The sequence below is a fragment of the Suillus fuscotomentosus genome (assembly GCF_016647785.1).
Source record: "Suillus fuscotomentosus strain FC203 chromosome Unknown F5891scaffold_2, whole genome shotgun sequence".
Lineage (NCBI taxonomy): Eukaryota > Fungi > Basidiomycota > Agaricomycetes > Boletales > Suillaceae > Suillus > Suillus fuscotomentosus.
In genome coordinates this window covers 45,494-65,452 of record NW_024539514.1, presented here as the reverse complement: position 1 = coordinate 65,452, position 19,959 = coordinate 45,494, and the positions used below count along the sequence as shown (strand labels likewise).

Sequence of the window (19,959 nt, the reverse complement as noted above, 5' to 3'; positions counted from 1 at the left end):
TTTGTCTGAGTCCCAAGGTACAGCAGCTTTGACTCAAGTAATGTTAGGTGTAGTGTGAGCTTCCTGTATCATCCATATTCTAGTTGCGATAGGTTCATTTAGATCTGCATCAAAGGCATCATCTGAAAATATGAAACGACCTGCTTTGAGCCCCTTCAGTGACAAATTCCGTATTATATGGGCCACCCGACCTACATAATATCCCATATGAGACGGGCCAGTGGATTATGGGCCCATGTTGTGTATATTCTCGATGATGACAGATGGGCCGGGACACATATTATTTCCGATGGAGATGGGTGGCCCATGTATGCCAATGATATATATATCCTTGATGTTGAGGGATGGGCCGGGAGAATGTGATCATTCATGGAGATGGGTGGGCCCATCTGGGTGATATGTAGAGTAGGATATTATAGACAGCTGGGCTGAAGAGAGATGTAAGGCAAATATTGTTATATAGACAGGCGGGCTGACAGGGGTGTACTACATATATGGGTGGGCCAAGGTAGGGGAATATTACATAGATGGGTGGGCTGATGTGGGGTGTATTACATATATAGGTGGGCCGACATGGAAAGTATTACATATACAAGTGGGCCAACAAAAGGGATATCAAATAGACAGGTGGGCTGAGGGTGCGATAAAATATTTATTACATAGACAGGTGGGCCAAGGTGGGGTATAATTATATAGACAGGTGGGCTGATGTCGGATGTATTATATAGATGGGTGGGCCAACATAGGATGTATTAAATAGATGGGTGGGCTGACGTGGGGGAATTGTACATAGATGGGTACATATATGGGTGAGACTAGATACATTTCATCAAGACATACAGCTGATGTAGCCACCAGCAAATCAAAGATGTAGGATACAGTGGCTCAAAAAAGTGTCCCAATGTTTGTAGGTTTTCATGTAATTGTGTTATTGCAAGCCAGGGTGTGAGAATCTGACTAAGTCAAAGGGAGGTCCCAAAAAGCTCCGCTTCTCGGCTACAATTATGTCCCCTATAGCGTGAGAATCCATTGACGCCGTGCGAAGATATGGCTATTTTAATTAGGTGACTCATTGGGACACTTTTTTGAGTTTCTATTAAAATATGAAAATCAGATCATTTAGACATGACACCATTTACAAATATATATATAAATGGTCCCATATTGACAATATGGTCTCATTTTAATATCCTGTACATATATAAACCCTTCCAATAACATCATGTCCCTCATACCTACAAACATTGGGACACTTTTTTGAGCCACTGTACATGTACACTATGAGTGCATATACCTACCATCGACCACCAAATCTAAAGCCCTCCAGGTTTCGGGAGTGCCGAGTCCCGAAACCCGGAGTTCTGAAACCCAGAAATTGAAACTCAGGACTTGACATTTGATGAGACATCTTTCAAAAATGTTTAAATCAACCTTTCATATATCCATACACATTTTACCAACCCCCGAACCCCGAAATTGTGGACTGCTGAGTTTCAGGGTTTAGAACTCGGAACTCGGAACTTGGGAAATTTGGGGAGATCAATAAAATTTGATTTACAATCAAGTTGATTGACAAACACATTGACTTACCCATGTTTGAAATATATTTCTGTTGTCTCACATACCGAGTTCCAAGTTCCAGGACCCCTGAACCCCGAAACCCGGCAGTCCACAATTTAGGGATTTGAGGGTTGGTAAAATGTGTATGGATATATGAAAGGTTGATTTAAACATTTTTGAAAGATGTCTCATCAAATGTCAAGTCCTGAGTTTTGAATTCTGGGTTTCGGCACTCTAGGTTTCAGGACTCCAGGCTTTGGGACTCCAGGCTTCGAAACTCGGCACTCCCGAAACCTGGAAATCAAAACTCAGGACTTGACATTTGATATGCAACATCTTTCAAAAATGTTTAAATCAACCTTCCATATATCCATACACATTTTACCAACCCCTGAACCCTGAAATTGTGGACTGCTGGGTTTGGGGGTCCCAGAACTCAGGACTTGATATGTGGGACTGGACAAAGATATTTGTCAGGGTTCAGGGGTTAGTAAAATGTTTATGGATATATGTAGGCTGATTCAAACATGTCTGAAAAATGTGTTTCATTTCAAATGTCAAGTCCTGAGTTCTGGGTTTTGGGACTCGGCACCTGGCACCCAGCACTCAGGGTTCGGCACTGTGAAAATTTGACATTCGGGTGTTAGGATGTTCGGGTTTCAGGTGATATCTACCTCAATCTACAGTTTCGAGTCCTGGATATTGGAACTCAATGATTGAATCATTCAATTGTGGCATTTCATCCAGGACCACAATTTCACTGGAAAGCCCAAGACCTGAAAAATATGTATGCAACATTTCCATTTTTCACTTGTTGCACTGATCACCGAGTTTCAAGTGCCGAAACCCAAAACTCAAAACCGGGTGTGCAACATGTTCATTGTTCATTTACATTACACAGATCATTGAGTGCTGAGGGCCGAATCCTGAAACCCGAAGCCCAAAAACATGTATGCCACATGCCCATCTACTCATTGCACAAATTACCAAGTGCCGAGTGCCGAAACCCGAAACCCAGTACTTCAAATGGACATGAATTCTATATTTGTATGTATTATCCATTGGTGTAGGGTTCAAATAACTTGGGAATTGTATTTGTCAGTGCTTGGTACTTGGTACTCAGTAGTTGGTAGTTGGTGGTTGGTGGTTGGTGGTTGGTGGTTGGTAGTCAATATAGGCAAATGATAATGAAAAATGAAAGTTGTTATTACACTTAACTTTCTTACCGAAGGTTGTGGTCCGAGTCTAGGGGAGTGTATTGGTAGTCTTTTCTTGTCCATCAGTTATCATTTGACTGAGATATAAGCTAAAGAAATCTGAAACATCGGCAATAATGAAAAATGAAAGTTATTTGTAATGATATTTTCGGCCTGAATCATATATAAATGTGACTTTGTATAAAAGATGTCTATTGTCACTCTCCATACATATGTCATTTTGCCTATCATTACATCAATCCTTCATGAATCTTTCTAAGCTTTTAAGCTATTATAATGGATGTATATGGGTGTTATTCTAGGTCTCTGATCACATCACAGGCTTGTTATGTTGTATATCTCGACATAATGTGCAAGTCTCGCTATTAATATTCATTCTTTTATCTTTAGACTCACTTACTACACACATGTATTTTATTTGTCATTATTGATGTTTTGGATTTCTTTAGCTTATATCTTGGTCACATGGTAACCAATGGACGAGAAAAGACTACAAATAAACTCACCTAGACTCGGACTACAACCTTCATTAAGCTGACTACTGATTCCTGGATACCGAGTATCACAACCAAATACTGAGTACCAATTACCATGTACTGAGTACTGCGTAATGAGTAACAAGATAACCAATTGACAAGAAAAGACTACCACTACACTCACCTGGACTTGGACTACAACCTTCGGTAAGGAAGTTCAGCATAATAACAACTTTCATTTTTTCATTATTGCTGATGTTTTGCCGAATGACAAGGAAAGACTACCAAGACACTCACCTTGACATGGACTACAACTGTCATTTTTCATTATCATTTGTCTATATTGACTACCTGAGTCTCGAGTACCGACCACTGACCACCAATCACCAATCACCGAGTACCAATCACTGAGTACTGAGTACTGACAAATACAATTCCCAAGTTGATAATACATACAAATACAATTTGTGTCCATTTGAAGTACTGGGTTTCAGGTTTCGACACTCGACACTTGGTGATTTGTGCAATGAGTGAAAAATGGACATGAACTGAAGCACTCGGAACTCGATGATTTGTGTAATGTAAATGAAAAATAAACATGTTGCATGCCGGGTTTCAAGTTTCAGGTTTCAGCACTCAAAACTCGGTGATTTGTGCAGTGAGTGAAAAATGGACATGTTGTGCACATATTTTCGGGGTTCGGGGTTCGGGTTTCGGCCCTCGGCTCTTGGAACTCAATGACTTGTGTAATATAATTGAACAATGGACATGTTGCACACCTGGTTTTGAGTTTCAGGTTTTGGCACTCAAAACTCAGTGATTTGTGCAACAAGTGAAAAATGGAAATGTTGCATACATAATTTCGGGTCTCAGGGTTCAGGTCTCAGGTCTCGGCACTCAGAACTTGATGATTTGTGTAATGTAAATGAAAAATCAACATGTTGCACACTGGGTTTTGAGTTTCAGGTTTCGGCACTCAAAACTCGGTGATTTGTGCAACAAGTAAAAAATGGACATGTTGCGCACATATTTTCGGGGTTTGGGTTTTGGCCCTTGGCATTCGGAACTCGATGATTTGTGTAATGTAAATGAAAAATCAACATGTTGCACGCTGGGTTTCGAGTTTCGGGTTTCGGCACTCAAAACTCGGTGATTTGTGCAACAAGTGAAAAATGGAAATGTTGCATACATATTTTCAGGTCTCGGGTTTGAAAAATAGCATAATAACAACTTTCATGTTTTCATTATCATTTGCCTATATGCACTACCGAGTCTGATAAGGGACCCCTTGGATGATCCATTGCTCAATGAAATACTACCTGATTGGAAGTGTGCTGGTTATCAGATATTCATTTGTTGACTCCTGGGTCCCGGAACTCAGAAGTCAGTATGGTTGACCCAAATTTGGGTGATCGGAACTTGGCGTCTCATAGGGCAACACAAGCTTCACACCCCAGATTCCAAATTCTGCAAGACAACCTGTGCACCATCAAAGGCCATGTCAGGAGATCACCTGCTGCTCCGGGAACTCGGTAACTTTAATTTATTACCTCCTCTGAGTACGATTGACCCAAAGGTTGGTAATCGGAACTTGGCTTCTCATAGGGCAACACAAGCTTCGCACCCCGGATTCCAAAATTTGCAAGACAATCTATCCACCATCAAAGGCCATGTCAGGAGATCACCTGCTGCTCCGGGAACTTGGTAACTTTGATTTATTACCTCCTCTGATTTGGTTGATGTACAACTACCTCAGCTCCATCATGTCTACAATTATGATACACATAGGCCCACCCATCTATATTTTATACCACCCTTGGCCCACCCGTCTAATACAACATCCCATACAACACCCTCAGCCCACCCATCTAATACAATATTTTATAATACCCTCAACCCACCTGTCTAATTTAATATGTGTCTGGGCCCACCCGTTGTAGAGACTCATGCCTCTCATGGCATGATATGGCAGTTTCCACTAAGGGAGTATACAGCACCAACTCGCAGCACCACTCTGTGTACTGTCCACAGCAATTCCTATATGAGGCGCAGCTTTCCTGCGCAATGCGCACCATTCCCACGCTTCGCGATGTATACGCGCGCGTGCGCCCTATAGCACCAGCCATCCAGATGCATCCATCCACTGTCCACCAAGCTCCCTAGTGCATATATTTCCATTTCCTTTATTAGCATAGTGTTCCACCTTTATTTTTATCATGGACTCTCACCCATATATATCCTTACATACCTACTCGGTAGCGCTTCGGCTCCGCATGACCGCGCTTAGGCGCGCTATATAAGCGCCAGCAGTACATACTATTACGGACGACTTTTCAACTTACTTTCCCTTTAACTTACTAATTACCACCCACCATTTTACTTAGCAGAACATAGTAGAAGTCTATTTGTCTACACTTTGCATCACTCTTCTCTTATCTTGTATCATATCATCACTTAATTTTAGTCTCTCTTATTTCGCGCCTCGCGCACGCGCCTTTCCCGCGCTTCGCGCTAATACGCGCGCGCGTTCCCACGCCTTCATACCTTGCGCGCACCTGCGCTTTCTCGCGCTTCGCGTTCCCGCGCATACCTCTAGATCTTTGCTGTACTCACTTCCCCTTTAGGGTCGAACGCACTTGTCTCCTCAAGTAACGCAGACTAGGCAACGCGCGACCTTTCAACATTTATAGATACTGTCAGGAGCATCATTTGTTCCTAGCAGTAATTGTTGTTTCTACATCGGCCCACCTGTCTACCTAATATTCATGTACATCAGCCCACTCATCTACTCTATATATTCCCTGCATGGGCCCATCTGCCTCCATCGGGAATAATTTGCCTCCCGGCCCATCCGTCATAGCCGAGGATATTTTTATCATGGGCCCATGGTCCACTGGCCCATATCATACGGGATATTATGCATGTCCGTTCCCTCATATTATACGGAGATAGGTCACTGTAATATGTGCTGCTTTGAGAACTTCTTCAAAGTCTGTAGCTTCAGTCCTTGAGTAGTTAGTAGGATCCCTAAGTTCTAGTCTCCTATCAATAGCATGTCTCAAGGCAGCCAGTAGCCCTTGCCAAAAATAATGATCCCGCTCTCATGCTGATATCTTATTGTTTGCGACTAGCCAATGAGCTACAGGCCGAAACTGCTGGTAATACTGCAGAAATTTGGTCTTGGTTGAGATGTCATTGTCAATGTTGCTGATCACGATTCATTCCAAGTCACGTATCGAGTACCGAAGACCCTTTGCAGCTCCAGAGTATTGCGACAGAATACTGGTCTTAAAAATGGTAAAGTCTTTGCTTTCATACCCCGTCAGAGTTACCCAAAAATGCTTCGTCTGAATGTCAATGTAGCGAACAATTGTCTTGCATTTTTCGGCATACAAAAGTCCACAGGCCAATGCTAGATCCTCAAACAGTTCAAAAAACTCAAGAAGTTCTGAAGTTTCACCATTAAATGTTGGTGCTTTGCTTGAATTGGCTCCAGGCATAGCGTTGATGCCTTTAAGTGTGTTTGACATGGTGAGTGGAGGTTGAGATGGTACATTGAGCTGAGTAGTGTTGCAAACATTTGAAGCTGATGTATTGGAGAAAACAGGTGTGTTTGGTACAGTTGGGATAGGTGGTTGGGTTTGGATGGGAGGGAAGGAAACATTTTGATGGATGAAAATTTGAGGTGCAGCAGAGGTGATGTTCCTCGTGGGGTCTACTATAGGTGGTACTGACGGCATAGGTGGAAAGAATCTAGCAGCTGGAAGCTTGAAAGGGAGTGGAGACGGTCCATCAAGGATTGAAGGAAAGTCCGCAGATATTTCTAGAGCTTCATCCAAGGATGAGGTTGCCGATTCTTCCGAGTTTATTGGGGAGGTAGATAACTCTAAAAACAGGTTGATTTGTTGGTCTGGAGGAGTTGTAGGATCTGAAGAGGAGGGTTCAGGAACAAAGGAAGTGTCAATTGTTGCAGGGAGTTCATTTCGAGGATGTTTTGGGGAGAGCTGCACATTTTTATGATAGAATTTCGGAATGGTGGGCAATATAGATTTAGATAATTGAGTCTAGAGTGTTTATGAATCTATAGATCAAATAGGAAGATCAACAGATCAGATTTTGGGTGCAAGGAAAAGTTCAAACAGGAACCCCTTGCAGTGGGCTCCAAATCTGTAAGGCTTTATAATAGTGAGTGTGAAGGGGTTCAACGAACAATGGTGTTTGTTGGGATAGAAAGATTTAGTGTTTTTTTTATAGGCGCATTGAGAAGATAGTGCAACAGAATATACATATTTAGCGGAGACATTTCTGGGACTTGTGATGTTTGATGGTGAAAGCTCTGGATTGCACGAGGAATACATGGATATTTGTAAAGTATATATACATACAAGTGTGAAAGGGATAGCCGGGTGGCTCAAAATATGGTATGATGTGCTGAGAAACAAAGGATAATTCAATGAAAAAGAGTTTGGAAGAAGGATGAGTGCGACAAGAAGACTCGTATTCTACATGAGGTGTCGGTGTCATGTGACATAAGATAAAACACTTCTAAGTACAAGAGGAATCATAAAACATGAAGGAATGTATCCGTGTGTCTTGGATATGAAGAGTAGAGCTCTTTGCATCGTTGAGACACATGGACTGTGTTAGCATTAGTTTGAAGTTTAGTTGGGGTGCAAAGGATACAGTATCCTTACAAGTCTGAGGGATGGCAAATATGGCCTATACAAGGCTGAAAAGACCATAGGTCTTACACTGGTTTTGAACCCACACAGACAGATTTGGATTCTGTCACATCAACTGCTTGGCTAAGGCCAGCTAGATGCACTCCTAATGAATCCATTCAGAAGTATATTTTCAATATACATTTATCTGCATTTTGTCAGCTCTAACATTAATTTCATGATGAAACTGTGGAATACCAAAACCTGGCAGTGGCAAGGAATTCCAATTGAGTATGGTACAATGTCATTTGTTAACTGCATACAGTATTCACTGTCTAGAGAACTTAGGCCGATGTCTTAATATATGTACATATAGTCGTAAGAAGTCATTCATAGACCTGATATGTCATAGACAGCCAACTTTTTTGTAAAATAGAGCATTCTCAATCCTTACTGCATTCAGTGACATTGAGCAGATGCTCAGCATTGAAATTGATAGTACCGCAATGAGAATGGAGGCATGACAAATACTTTGTAGTTGTCTAGTCCAAATCAGTATTCACTACTTTTTTATATTCATACAAAAGTAGTGAATACTGATTTGGACTAGACAACTACAACCCGAGAAGGCAATACTGTCAAATGGAGATCAGCCAGAGTCAGCCTATCAAAAAGAGTGTCATCATGAACTGTCAGAATTGTCTAGATTCAGTGGAATCATATATGCTGGTATGTTGAGTTCTATTCATTTTGCACATTTTCAATCAAGTGTTCTATGAGGGAAGTACACCACCATCCTATGTTGATCTTCATTGCTACAAGTCACAACTTTGTTACAAAGTCACACACTATTCTACATTTGTTGACGAGTAATAAAGGAGACAAACATGTCTTGAATATCTGCTGACAGACAGTATCTCAAACATTGATCTTCATCAGCCTTAGTCAAGTTGTCACCAGGGTCAAAATCTGTTTCTCCCTTGTTGGAGCATGTTTAGTGAGGCATATGTGCCTCTGTTTCTGATTTTTGTAACTTAGCTTTCTATATTGCACTACCACTGTATGGTTTGTCATTATGAGCCATAGATATTAGCTATTAGAATATAATAATCAAGAAGTTGACAGAAGAACTAAGAAGAAAAGTCAGACTGAACATCTGTATAGTTTCCTACCCCCAAAGTGCCCCATGTCACATATGATTCCATTATCCAATCCAACCTTACTGATATGTTTCTGTTACTTTATTTTTATATCAGACCATATTATGCTTTAGACTTTAATGATTTGATCATTTGTGTGTCATGAACCCTTATTACATATTTTACCTACTCTCTTTGCAAACACTTTGGCTCCAGTTCATATTTTGAAATATAAGCTTCCTACACCACACTATCAGTGTATATGGTCTCTGGTCAACCCCCTCCCCTCCTGGTGGCTGTTCAAATGGTGGACACACTATGTTAGTGCTGCATATGCAGAGTCTGTCCATAACCACTGACTTGCATCAAAAAAACATGTCTGGATACTGTGCAACCCTTGTGTGACCAAAAAAGTTTGAATCATGAAAGCTTCTGGATACACCAATCACATAACCAACAATACTGAGATTGTGAGATAAAATAACAACCTTAAAAAGTATAAGCACACCATTAATGAGCAACTTTTTTTATTCCTCAAGATCCTCCTAATCAAGTAGATCAAAGTGAATTATGTCATCATGATGCTTCAAGATAGCAATCACAACTCATTTAATGCAATTGTAGACCATTCCAATAGATACTCCTACCAAATCTGCCAAGTCTTCCATTATTGCAGTATTGCCATAGTGCCTGATGCCATTGAGGAAAATTGCAAGCTGAATTGAGACAGGGAGTTGTGGGTTATTAGATTGATTATAAAATATTTAGTGTCCCTCAAGTAGTGTTGCCGCAGCTCCGGCTTATTGCTGGTTTTAGCCGCAGCTAGAGCCGTGAATAGCCAAGCTGAGGACATAGCTCTAGCTTACATACTTTACGGCCCGGCCCGGTTCATGTAGCCGCAGTTAAGGCTTAAGCTCAGCTCAAACTGGATTAAAATAATTATATATATAGATTAAAGTAAAAATACATTAGAATTTAGAATATTCTAGAAGTCTAGACTCTAAGAGACCAGAGATATGAGGAAACAAAGCTTGCACGCTAAAACAGGAAGCTGTAGAGCTTGTAACATTCGAGTGATCACAACATACATACATCTAAACTCACAACATATCTACAACAGATCTGACCTCAATGGGCCCCCAAGATAACATAAGTGTTCACACTGATTTTCGATCAAATGCTAACTCAATGTTAGTGCTATGGCAGCGCTCATCGCGCGCGAAAACTGAGGGAGCAGGAGAGGGCTGATAACACTTTGCGTGCATCCAAACAGATGGAAGCGGAGAGAAGGAGAGCTGCAGAGAGGCCGCCAAGATTGAGGCTGAGATGGCAGTGTTGGATCCTGAGGATGTTTTGTCGTGACTCGCGAGTAGTGGGAGAAGGTGTTGTGACAGAGGCACATGAAGGGCGTATGCACCAAGCTCGGATGCCTCGTGTGTGAAGCGCATTTCACTGGAGATCGTTGTCTTTGAGAGTTCCATTGGTAGTGAGGAGGGGAGGGGGAAGAAGAAGGGGTCTAGACGTGTAGGAAAGGACCTTGCTATAGATTTGTTTGATGTATCAGTAGTATCTGCCAGAAGAGTTTTTGAGAAAGATGAATTACCTGTTCACGAAACTATTATTGCCCGTCATATTGTAATGCTCATCGACAAAACCAACACCAGCACCTTGAAAACTCATTAGAATAGAGATAAACTAACATATAAAACTAGTCACTCCATGCGGTGCTCCTCTATCCAAAGCAGTGTCTTAAAGTAGCGCGAATACATTGAAGAATTGATGACCTTTGGGAGGAAGACTCTCCTAATGTGGTCCAGCACCTTTCCAGATGACATTTTCGATAATGCAGCTAAGAGTGACGCTGATATCTGCACCTTAGGCAAATTGATAGTATATGGGATGATGTTATTGGAAGTTGGAGTGACACCCAACACTACCTGCATCTCAGGTTGTGTACGAGTTTGCTGACGAGGTTGGAAGGGAGCAATTGGCAAACATAGCGAATCAGCCAACTAACCTTTTGGAATGAAATAGCCCTCAAAGATGTTGTCACTTGATGTTGCATGAGGAATACCTGTCGGAATAATGTTGAGAACGACATAGTTGACACATCAAGTCTCTCACCAGGTGATGCAATGATATGCCAATGAATGGCTTCCCGAAAAACAGCCTCCACGTACTTTAGAGATGGTTGCTTGGGCATTTTTCCGCCAACCCGGGAATGGACAAACTATAACATGATGAGCTCAAACCCTTACTAAATATCAGTGTGCTCACTGATAATACACTCTGTGATGTTCTAGCTGAGCATCAGGAATATCATAGTGTTCCAAATCATCCCTGCCTCCAAAAGCCAAGTCGAGCCAAATGAACTCGAGTGGCTCATCTTCAAATTGCTGCATCTCATGGTCACATAGTCCAATATTAGGGATAATGACGCCTTGTACGAGAGAGGCAATGGTATCGCGCGAAGAGAAAAGTGACTTATAGTATCCCGACCAAATTGCGGTGGATATGAAACGCAAAGATTGAGAGACAAGCTAGGAGGCCAATGCTAATGAGGTCATTAGAGAACAAAACAAAACAAACTTGGAAGCATACAGAGTCATCTGCGACACCAGGGAGCTTGTTCGACCTGATGAGCTCCCATACACTCTGCATAAATCCCTCGACAGCAGGCGAGCGTGATAGTTGGTCTGGGAAAAGCTTGATGTAAATCTGTTATGCGTGTTAGCTGTGATCGCCCATTCTGACTGTTACAAACCTTGCCAATCTCAAAAATCTTGGTCTTCAATTGAGCAGGCAGCGATGGCTGTGTTTCGTCGAGCTAAACAACAGGTCAGTAGCTGGCAGTGCAGGGCAAAGACATAACTTACATTGACTCGAAGCTCTGCAGGGTCCCATAGCATAAAACACTGAAAGAGTCCAGTTTGTGGAGCAAAAAAGGTGTTGTGACTCGTGAGCATCTTCGATGCCTGGAGGTGAATGTTGGCATGTAAAGTCATAGAATATATCGACGAGAATGATCTGGGCCTGCGAAATGATAGTAATATTAGCTTAGTATACAAGACCGAGTGTAAGTAGAGCACATGGGAGGGCAAGGTGATCCTGTCAGATTTTATACGACAGACAAAAGACAGATCACTTCACTTAGTTGTTGGGATGCAAGACGCGGATGCTTACAGAAAACTCAATATTAGAAACCTAGGGGGAAAATAGTCAACCATTGAAATCGATATAATGAGAGACAAAGCGCAGCAAGTACTAGGTAGTAGTGGTATATGAGATTACGAAAAATGTCAGTGATAGAGAATAGGAACATCGGGAATGTCATCACATTCATCCACTGCCATGGCTCTGAGAAGAGCGTCGTATTCGCAACTGCTGCCGGTACTGCCAGCAGATGACAAGAGTTCCTCCTGGCGCTTGTTGTCCGACTCCAGTGTACACTGTATTTGAGTGTAGAATTCCATATCCTGCTCAGATGCTGCCCATCCTTTGGTGAAGTCAAGGCGCTCTTTCTTCAGTAAGAATTTCAGCATCTGCAGCGCCTCTATCATGGCAGGGCTGAGGTGATTGCGCTTCTTTGTACACATTTCGCTGCTTGACGAGAAAATGTGTTCGTAGGGAACAGCGGAAGCCTGGATGGGTAGATAATCCATCGCAAGGCTGTAGATAGTGGGAAATAGGGACTTCAAGCTCTGGTCGACGTACCATAAATAATGAATAGAAGTAGGCGACTCAATAGAAAAAACTCACATTCCAAAATGCGAGCACATCAGTTCCTTGAGGGCTAACATGGGACATGCTGTATGCGTTAAATTCCTCATCAACAGTTTGAACGCTGAGATCGTGACGCGGCAAGTCAATATCAGGAATACCATAAATTTGCGCGCCTAAGGTTGCAGTGCGTGATTGGTGAGCCGGTGTTTCTACGAGTGGATGTTGAGTAGTATTGGCTCTCTTCTCCTGTAGCTGGAGGACATGTTAGCTTAATGATGCCTTATTTGAGTCAAGGTAGACGTACCAGTCGCATGATAGACTCCCTGGCACTACAAGCTCATTCTTCAGCCCAGTGACCATCGATTCGCGACAAACATAATGTAGGGTCAATGACTATAAAAAACCATGAGATCAAATGACCTGTACCAAGACAAAACTTACACATCGTGATTCCATATGTGTTTGTCTCGCTCATCTTGTGGCCATACTTATCTGCCCAGGTTAAGCCTACATCAATCATGGGCGCACATTGCCTCGCGATCCGGGCCACCCCTTCCCACCGCTCTATCAAACTTTCCAAGGCGGAGACTGCTTTACTTAGCATAGGGGTACTTTCACTAGACATTGATTGCTGACAAGCATGGGGCACCTGAGATAGATTAAAATGAATCATGCCCTAATGATGTCAGCACTAACCTCTAAAATCACTTCAAGATCTTGCAATACCATCCATTCCATTGGACTCAACCCGTATTCAGTTAAGTTGGGGTGAGTCGCAAGGTAGCAATTGATAGCCTGCGCCACTGTCAATTCACAATGAATGCTATATGAAATGAAGTCTTACTGGGCGAAGCGTTCAAAGACGATTGAGCATGACATACGTCGAATCCCATCGAGTAGGCTCATCGCATAGGAGTTTGACGACTGGAAGCTTTCCTCCTGGAAACAGATTTCCTTGATTACCAATAAAGATAGTGTTCCTAAAGGCTTCTCGTCGTTGGCCCGATGCACAGACCACACACACAAGACCTTTGCCTCATTTGACAGGCTGACATGTCAGAGCCTCCAAATATAACCCCTTTTTGACGATGGTACCGCGAGCTAGCCATTCAACGGGCGCCATTGCAAAATCCACGGAATGGTAGGTGCTAATAATGTGCTGAACGCATACAGTGGCTCAAAAAAGTGTCCCAATGTTTGTAGCTTTTCACGTAAGTGCTATATCATGAGTCAAGATGTGGAAATATGACTAAGCTATAGGAAGATGTCGGAAAGGTCTGCTTCTCAGCTTCATTTCGGTTCCCTATACCGTGGGAAAATAATGACATTATGTGAAGATATGAGTATTTTAATTTGATGACTCATTGGGACACTTTTTTGACTTTGAGTTTAACTAATGTAATCTCTATAATTCTAGTACTGTGTGTGACCTCCTTCTGCCCCAATCACTTCTGCCACTCTTCTAGACATATTGTCTATCAATTTTGGGTATTCCTCTTTGGTGATTCCATCATACTCTGCTGTAACACTGTCTCATAGTTGGAATAACCCCTATGGTGAATCTTGATATGCTATAAGTAATTTCTTGAGTGATTCTCAGAGGTATTCAATAGGGTTGATGTCTTGGGTCTATGTTGAACATGATAGAATAGTAATATCATGGTCTGCAGGCTATTGGTGGCTGATTTAGAGGTATACTTAGGGTCATTGTCTTATCACAAAACAGTATCTTCTTCATTAACTTATAACTCCTGCATGCTTCTTAGCAGACATTCCTGTCAAATGAGTATTTACTACTCTGTATTCATCCTCCCCTTTGCTTCATAGAAAATTCCCATTCCATTTTATCTCATATAGTCCTATACCATCAAGTTTTCGTCTTGAAACTTAAGGTGTTTATTTAACTTTTCTTTATCTTAATGATTGCCCTATCTATTTTAATACAAATTCCTTGCCATATGATCTCATCCTATTGATTTTAACCATATCTAACTAGATAAACCTCTTTCGGCTATCAGCAGTCTAATATTTGTACTTGAAAGTAGCATCTTGTCTTTTCTTTTTATAGGTTGGAGACAGAAGAATCTGTTTTTCTTGATTATAGCTTTAAGATGGGCTGTCTTGAGAGTCTGTCTGACTATTTGAGTAGAGATAGTCATAGGAATGATGGAAATAATCAATTTAGTCACTTTATTAACATCAGCAGCCTTTTAAATTAGAATATAGTGATTAAGAGATCTTAAGTCTTATAGAGCAACCTTCTAGATTGGCTACCAAATAACTTAAAGACCATAATATTACTATTCTATCATGTTCAACATAGACCCAAGACATCAACCCTATTGAATACCTCTGAGAATCACTCAAGAAATTACTTATAGCATATCAAGATTCACCATAGGGGTTATTCCAACTATGAGACAGTGTTACAGCAGAGTATGATGGAATCACCAAAGAGGAATACCCAAAATTGATAGACAATATGTCTAGAAGAGTGGCAGAAGTGATTGGGGCAGAAGGAGGTCACACACAGTACTAGAATTATAGAGATTACATTAGTTAAACTCAAAGTCAAAAAAGTGTCCCAATGAGTCATCAAATTAAAATACTCATATCTTCACATAATGTCATTATTTTCCCACGGTATAGGGAACCGAAATGAAGCTGAGAAGCAGACCTTTCCGACATTTTCCTATAGCTTAGTCATATTTCCACATCTTGACTCATGATATAGCACTTACGTGAAAAGCTACAAACATTGGGACACTTTTTTGAGCCACTGTATATTGATAATATGTGGAAAACACGGTATCCTGCGATTAAGAGGATCAAACTCAATACCGCGTGTCGACAGCAGACGAAAAAGCTCGGCCATGGCAGTCTTATTGTTTGCTGCGTTATCTAGAGTAAAATGACTGACCTAGACCCAAGTCAGAATATGCTACACAGTGCAGTCAATCACTAACTTTGTCTGTCACCTCCGCACGGTCCAGGAGCCCCAATATAATTGTGGTGAGTGACGCCCCATCATGAGGACCCCAGAATGTGGGTAAAGCCTATAAGGGCAACTTTGAGAACAAGCTTTGATGCTTGCTGGGTGATCCAGTGAGCCGTTAATGCCAAGAATGGACGAAGATTCTCGTCTGACCAGAGGTCAGACGTAAACAAGATTTTGCCCTCTGCTTTCTGAGAGAATATAAGATAATTTGTAAGATCAAAGAGTCAGACACTTACGGCCATATCTCGCTTTAAAATGTCAAAATATTCGTACCACGTTTCGACTATCAACTCACGGAGTTTTGTCCGATGGGAGATGTTGGACTCGTGTAGATCCTTTCGCAGAAGTCGAAGTAACCGTCGGAACTCAGGGCATTCCATTAAATTCACTGCCTAAAGATGCCAATTAATAACAGTATCGTAGAGAGCAAATACGTACTCACTTGGTCATCGACCACAATAAATTTGACGAGTTGCTTGTGCATCTCCTCAATGGTAAAATCCGGTATGTCATCTGCAAGTGCTGACCCGCCTAGCCTGGGTCATGAACCAAAGACCCCCCCGCCGGGGGAGGAACCAAATGACTCAAGATACTTATCTGGGTCCTGGTCAAGCTCCTGATGGAGCTGCGTGAGAATCCACCCCATATCAAGGAGATTCTGGACCTCTTTGGCCCCCACTTTCAGGTTCAATTGCTCCAGTGCCATGATATAGACACGTAAGTGGAATTTGAGCAAATGACTCCAAAGAATGCTTGTACCAGTTGACGAACCATATTCGACGACACCATATGAGGCATCTTCTTTCTGTATGTCCCTGGTGAATAGCGTGAAAAAGAAATGAACAAAAAATAGTCAGAGATGATACTCACGCACAGGGTTCACAAATGTGCTTCCCTGATGTTGGATCCTTGGTAAAAAAATGATGTACCTCCGATCCCAGCTGTTTTGTTCAACGCCCCGTGGCCAAGGGATCAGATCGGGCTGTATCTGTACCTATGTGCATCTGGAATGGGCTGGGGCCTATGTGGGCTGCTTCTACTGGGATTAGTAGGTCATCCTCATCTTCCTCCCAGATGTTGTCAACAACGTTGAACTTGCTGTCGTCTGCTGCGCGGCTTGGACCAGCCTTGCGAGCTTTGTTGCCTCGAATATTTGTATTGGGCTGTTGAGTTCTCTGAGGATTTTGGAGAGTTGCGGTCACTGCAGCTTGGGAGGCTGCAGCAGGGGGAACTACAGCAGCAGGTGGGGGAACTACGATGGTGAGATGGGAAGCCTCAGATGTGCCGACAGGGGGATCTACAGTAGTAGGGTATGGTGTCTGAATTTTGTTGGGAGGATGTCATCGAGGTGGCATGATCGTAACTGTTGGGGATCCAATGAGTGAATGACCGTTCTATATAAACTGATGGCACATACATGTAACTAGGTCGTCAGGTCTCGAAAATTCGAGGGTGCGTCAGCTGCCGCCAATTAGCGAAGGTTAGAGAATGTCACAGAATCAAGGGATTGTCTAACCCCAAAACGCTGCAGAGTCTCAGTGAAAGTAAGATCTAGAATTCAGGACTTACCTTCATCACCCAATTGCCTACAATCAATTGAACCCTTGTGCAGTGCCCTGGTCCCTGGACATGCAGCACACCACTATTACCGACCAAATTTACCCTAAGATTGATTGTATACATTAGCTGCTGGAAACTTTCTAGTAAACGAGGTGTAAGCCCTACCATTCAAGGGTTAGCATCGTGCAATCGTGAGTCAGACACTTAGGTCTGACTGATCCCAGTTCACTATTGACGATACAAATGACAAACCCATTCTGTAATCGCTGAGCAACTGGATTGAATCCCGATCAAAACACAAAATTTCAATGGCATGTTGGTAGAAGGTCCCTGGATTGTCGATTTGTAGATGAAATCTGTAGGGGACAGTGTTACAGTGTGGACAACATGATGGTGAACGCAAGGTGGCATACGTGTGCATATCAATAAGAAGTTGTCACATTAGTAATATGTCACATCACTCGTGTAACGATAAATTAAAATGTACACAAACTCTACATAAAACATATTTGCTCGAGCGTTGGGGGAGCAAAAAGAAAGAGAATAGAATGATATAGTACATAACTAAATATTTTTACAATGTGATGTCTTTGAAACAGTTACAGGCACAGGGGAACCATTATGTGGGCGTAAACTTGGGGGTTTGACTTAGTGAGTCACAGTGGGAAGAGTGAACACAAACTACTCACACATGACAAGTCAATCTGCAAAGAGGCGTTGTCTTCGATCGACATGAAGGTGCCTCCTTGGCCACCAAGTGACCTTGCAGGGATGGAGGGGGATGTATGATGGTATCATTAGACTGGCTGAAGTCCAGTGAGCATGTGACTGGTGCAGGTAATGTGGCGTAAACATCATGGAGCAAAGATCGAAGATAAGTGTAATCGGGATCCTCTGAGAATGCGAGATTGCGGGAGTAAATGAGCATAGTTGTGATCTCGGAAGGAATTCCGAGGCACAAAACTTCAATGGTGGTGTCCACCTTGCATGCCAGTATGGAGGAGCTAGAGAGCTTCTCATGGTCACTAGTCAGCCATGGAAGGGAGCCGCAGATGAAATAAATCAGCATGTATACAAGCAACTCGAGATCATCACAATGACCAGGCACGACTCCCAGGTGGTTGTTGATTGATGCAAACACTGGAGTGCCAGTAAGACGTCAACCTTGATGAAATGACATATGGGCTTGGGTTGTAGAGCTCCAGTACTCCTTCGCAACACCAAAATCAACAATAAAGATGCTATTCTTGGAAGCGCCGCGACCAATTAAGACATTTTGAGGCTTGATATCACCATAAACATAGTTATGTGAGTGGATATGCTCCAGAGATGAGAGCTAGGAAATAAGTTAGCATTGCCAGGACACACCATAAATCAACTTACTAGTTGGTCTCCAATATTCAGGATGGTACAAAGGTTGAATTTTCGATTGCGCATGAGGAAAATATCATGCAATGATGGTCCGAGGAGGTCGAGAACCAGTGCATCATATGTCACTTCTCTACCGAACCAGCCAGCACGCGGGATCCCAACTCCACCTTGAAGTTGCTTTAAAGTGTTGTATTTGTGTTCTAAGGAAGATGAGTTGTTGATAAGAGGCTCAAGTTTGACGGCAAATTCATCATCGTTAATAATATTCCATGCATGGTATACAACACCTAGAATGTTTTAAATTCAAGTTCAACATGTACATGTAAATAACATACCATACGAGCCAGATCCTAACATGTCTCCCAGCCTGAATCTGCCATCGACTCTAATTGGGACGTTTTTCATTGCACACTAAGATATTCAAAGATTTGTTAGATGGGAAACAACGGAAGAGGGCTGCATGCTGGCATCAAGTTGGTTGGAGCCAGCTTCAGCCAGCTCAAGCCGATGTAGCAACAACAATACTGAGAGGAACAAATGATGCTCCTGACTGTATCTAAAAATGTTGTAAGGTCACACGTTGCCTAGTCTGCGTCACCTGAGGAGACAAGTGTGTTCGACCCTAAAGGGGAAGCGAGTGCAGTGAAGATCTAGAGGTATGCGCTGAAGCGAGGTGCGTGAAGGTGCAGGTGCGCGCAAGGCATGGGAACACGCACGCATATTAGCGCGAAGCACGGGAAAGCGCGCGCGCATATGCAGAAACAATAGAGAGACTAGACTCAAGTGATGATATAATGCAAGATAGAGATGTGAGAATGCGAGATGTAAAGGAATAGATTTCTACTATATTCTGCTAAGTAGTAAGTGAGTAGTAAGTAGTCAGTTGAAGGAAAAGTTGTTGGAAAGGTAAGTGGTAAAAATGGAAAGTGAGTAGTACTATGTACTGCTGGTGCTTATATAGTGCGCCTAAGCGCTGTAATGCGGAGCCGAAGCGCTACCAAGTAGATATGTAAAGATATATATGAGTGAGAATCCATGATAAAAATAAAGACAGAACAATATGCAAATGAGAGAAATAGAAATATACGCACTAGAGGGCTTGGTGGACAGTGGATGGGTGCTTCTGGATGGCTGGCGCTATAGGGCGCTCAAGCGTGGGAATGCGCGCGCGCGTATACATCGTGAAGCGCGGGAATGGTGCGCGCATTGCGCGGGAAAGCTGCGCCTCATAGTGGAATACCTGCGGATAGCACA

The 19,959-nt window shown here is 42.4% G+C and overlaps 3 protein-coding genes across 3 annotated transcripts; all 3 read right to left on the bottom strand.

The window, feature by feature from the left end:
- Nucleotides 1-6,471: 6,471 nt before the first annotated feature.
- F5891DRAFT_974237 (uncharacterized protein) lies at nucleotides 6,472-7,556 on the bottom strand (the record flags this gene model as incomplete). The annotated part of the gene is made up of 2 exons (XM_041376438.1): nucleotides 6,472-7,317; nucleotides 7,464-7,556. 2 exons carry the CDS (start codon nucleotides 7,554-7,556, stop codon nucleotides 6,472-6,474), a joined length of 939 nt encoding a protein of 312 aa, XP_041233111.1.
- A 3,932-nt stretch (nucleotides 7,557-11,488) lies between these two features.
- F5891DRAFT_923277 (uncharacterized protein) lies at nucleotides 11,489-12,010 on the bottom strand (the record flags this gene model as incomplete). Its single annotated transcript, XM_041373824.1, has 4 exons — nucleotides 11,489-11,593; nucleotides 11,655-11,720; nucleotides 11,818-11,880; nucleotides 11,930-12,010. Coding segments are annotated over 4 exons (315 nt in total), but the record flags the coding sequence as incomplete, so codon positions are not given.
- A 4,809-nt stretch (nucleotides 12,011-16,819) lies between these two features.
- Nucleotides 16,820-19,110, bottom strand: F5891DRAFT_1124470 (kinase-like domain-containing protein; the record flags this gene model as incomplete). The annotated part of the gene is made up of 8 exons (XM_041363895.1): nucleotides 16,820-16,901; nucleotides 17,377-17,416; nucleotides 17,634-17,690; nucleotides 18,067-18,079; nucleotides 18,188-18,474; nucleotides 18,499-18,670; nucleotides 18,718-18,992; nucleotides 19,041-19,110. 8 exons carry the CDS (start codon nucleotides 19,108-19,110, stop codon nucleotides 16,820-16,822), a joined length of 996 nt encoding a protein of 331 aa, XP_041233109.1.
- Between the last annotated feature and the right edge of the window lie 849 nt (nucleotides 19,111-19,959).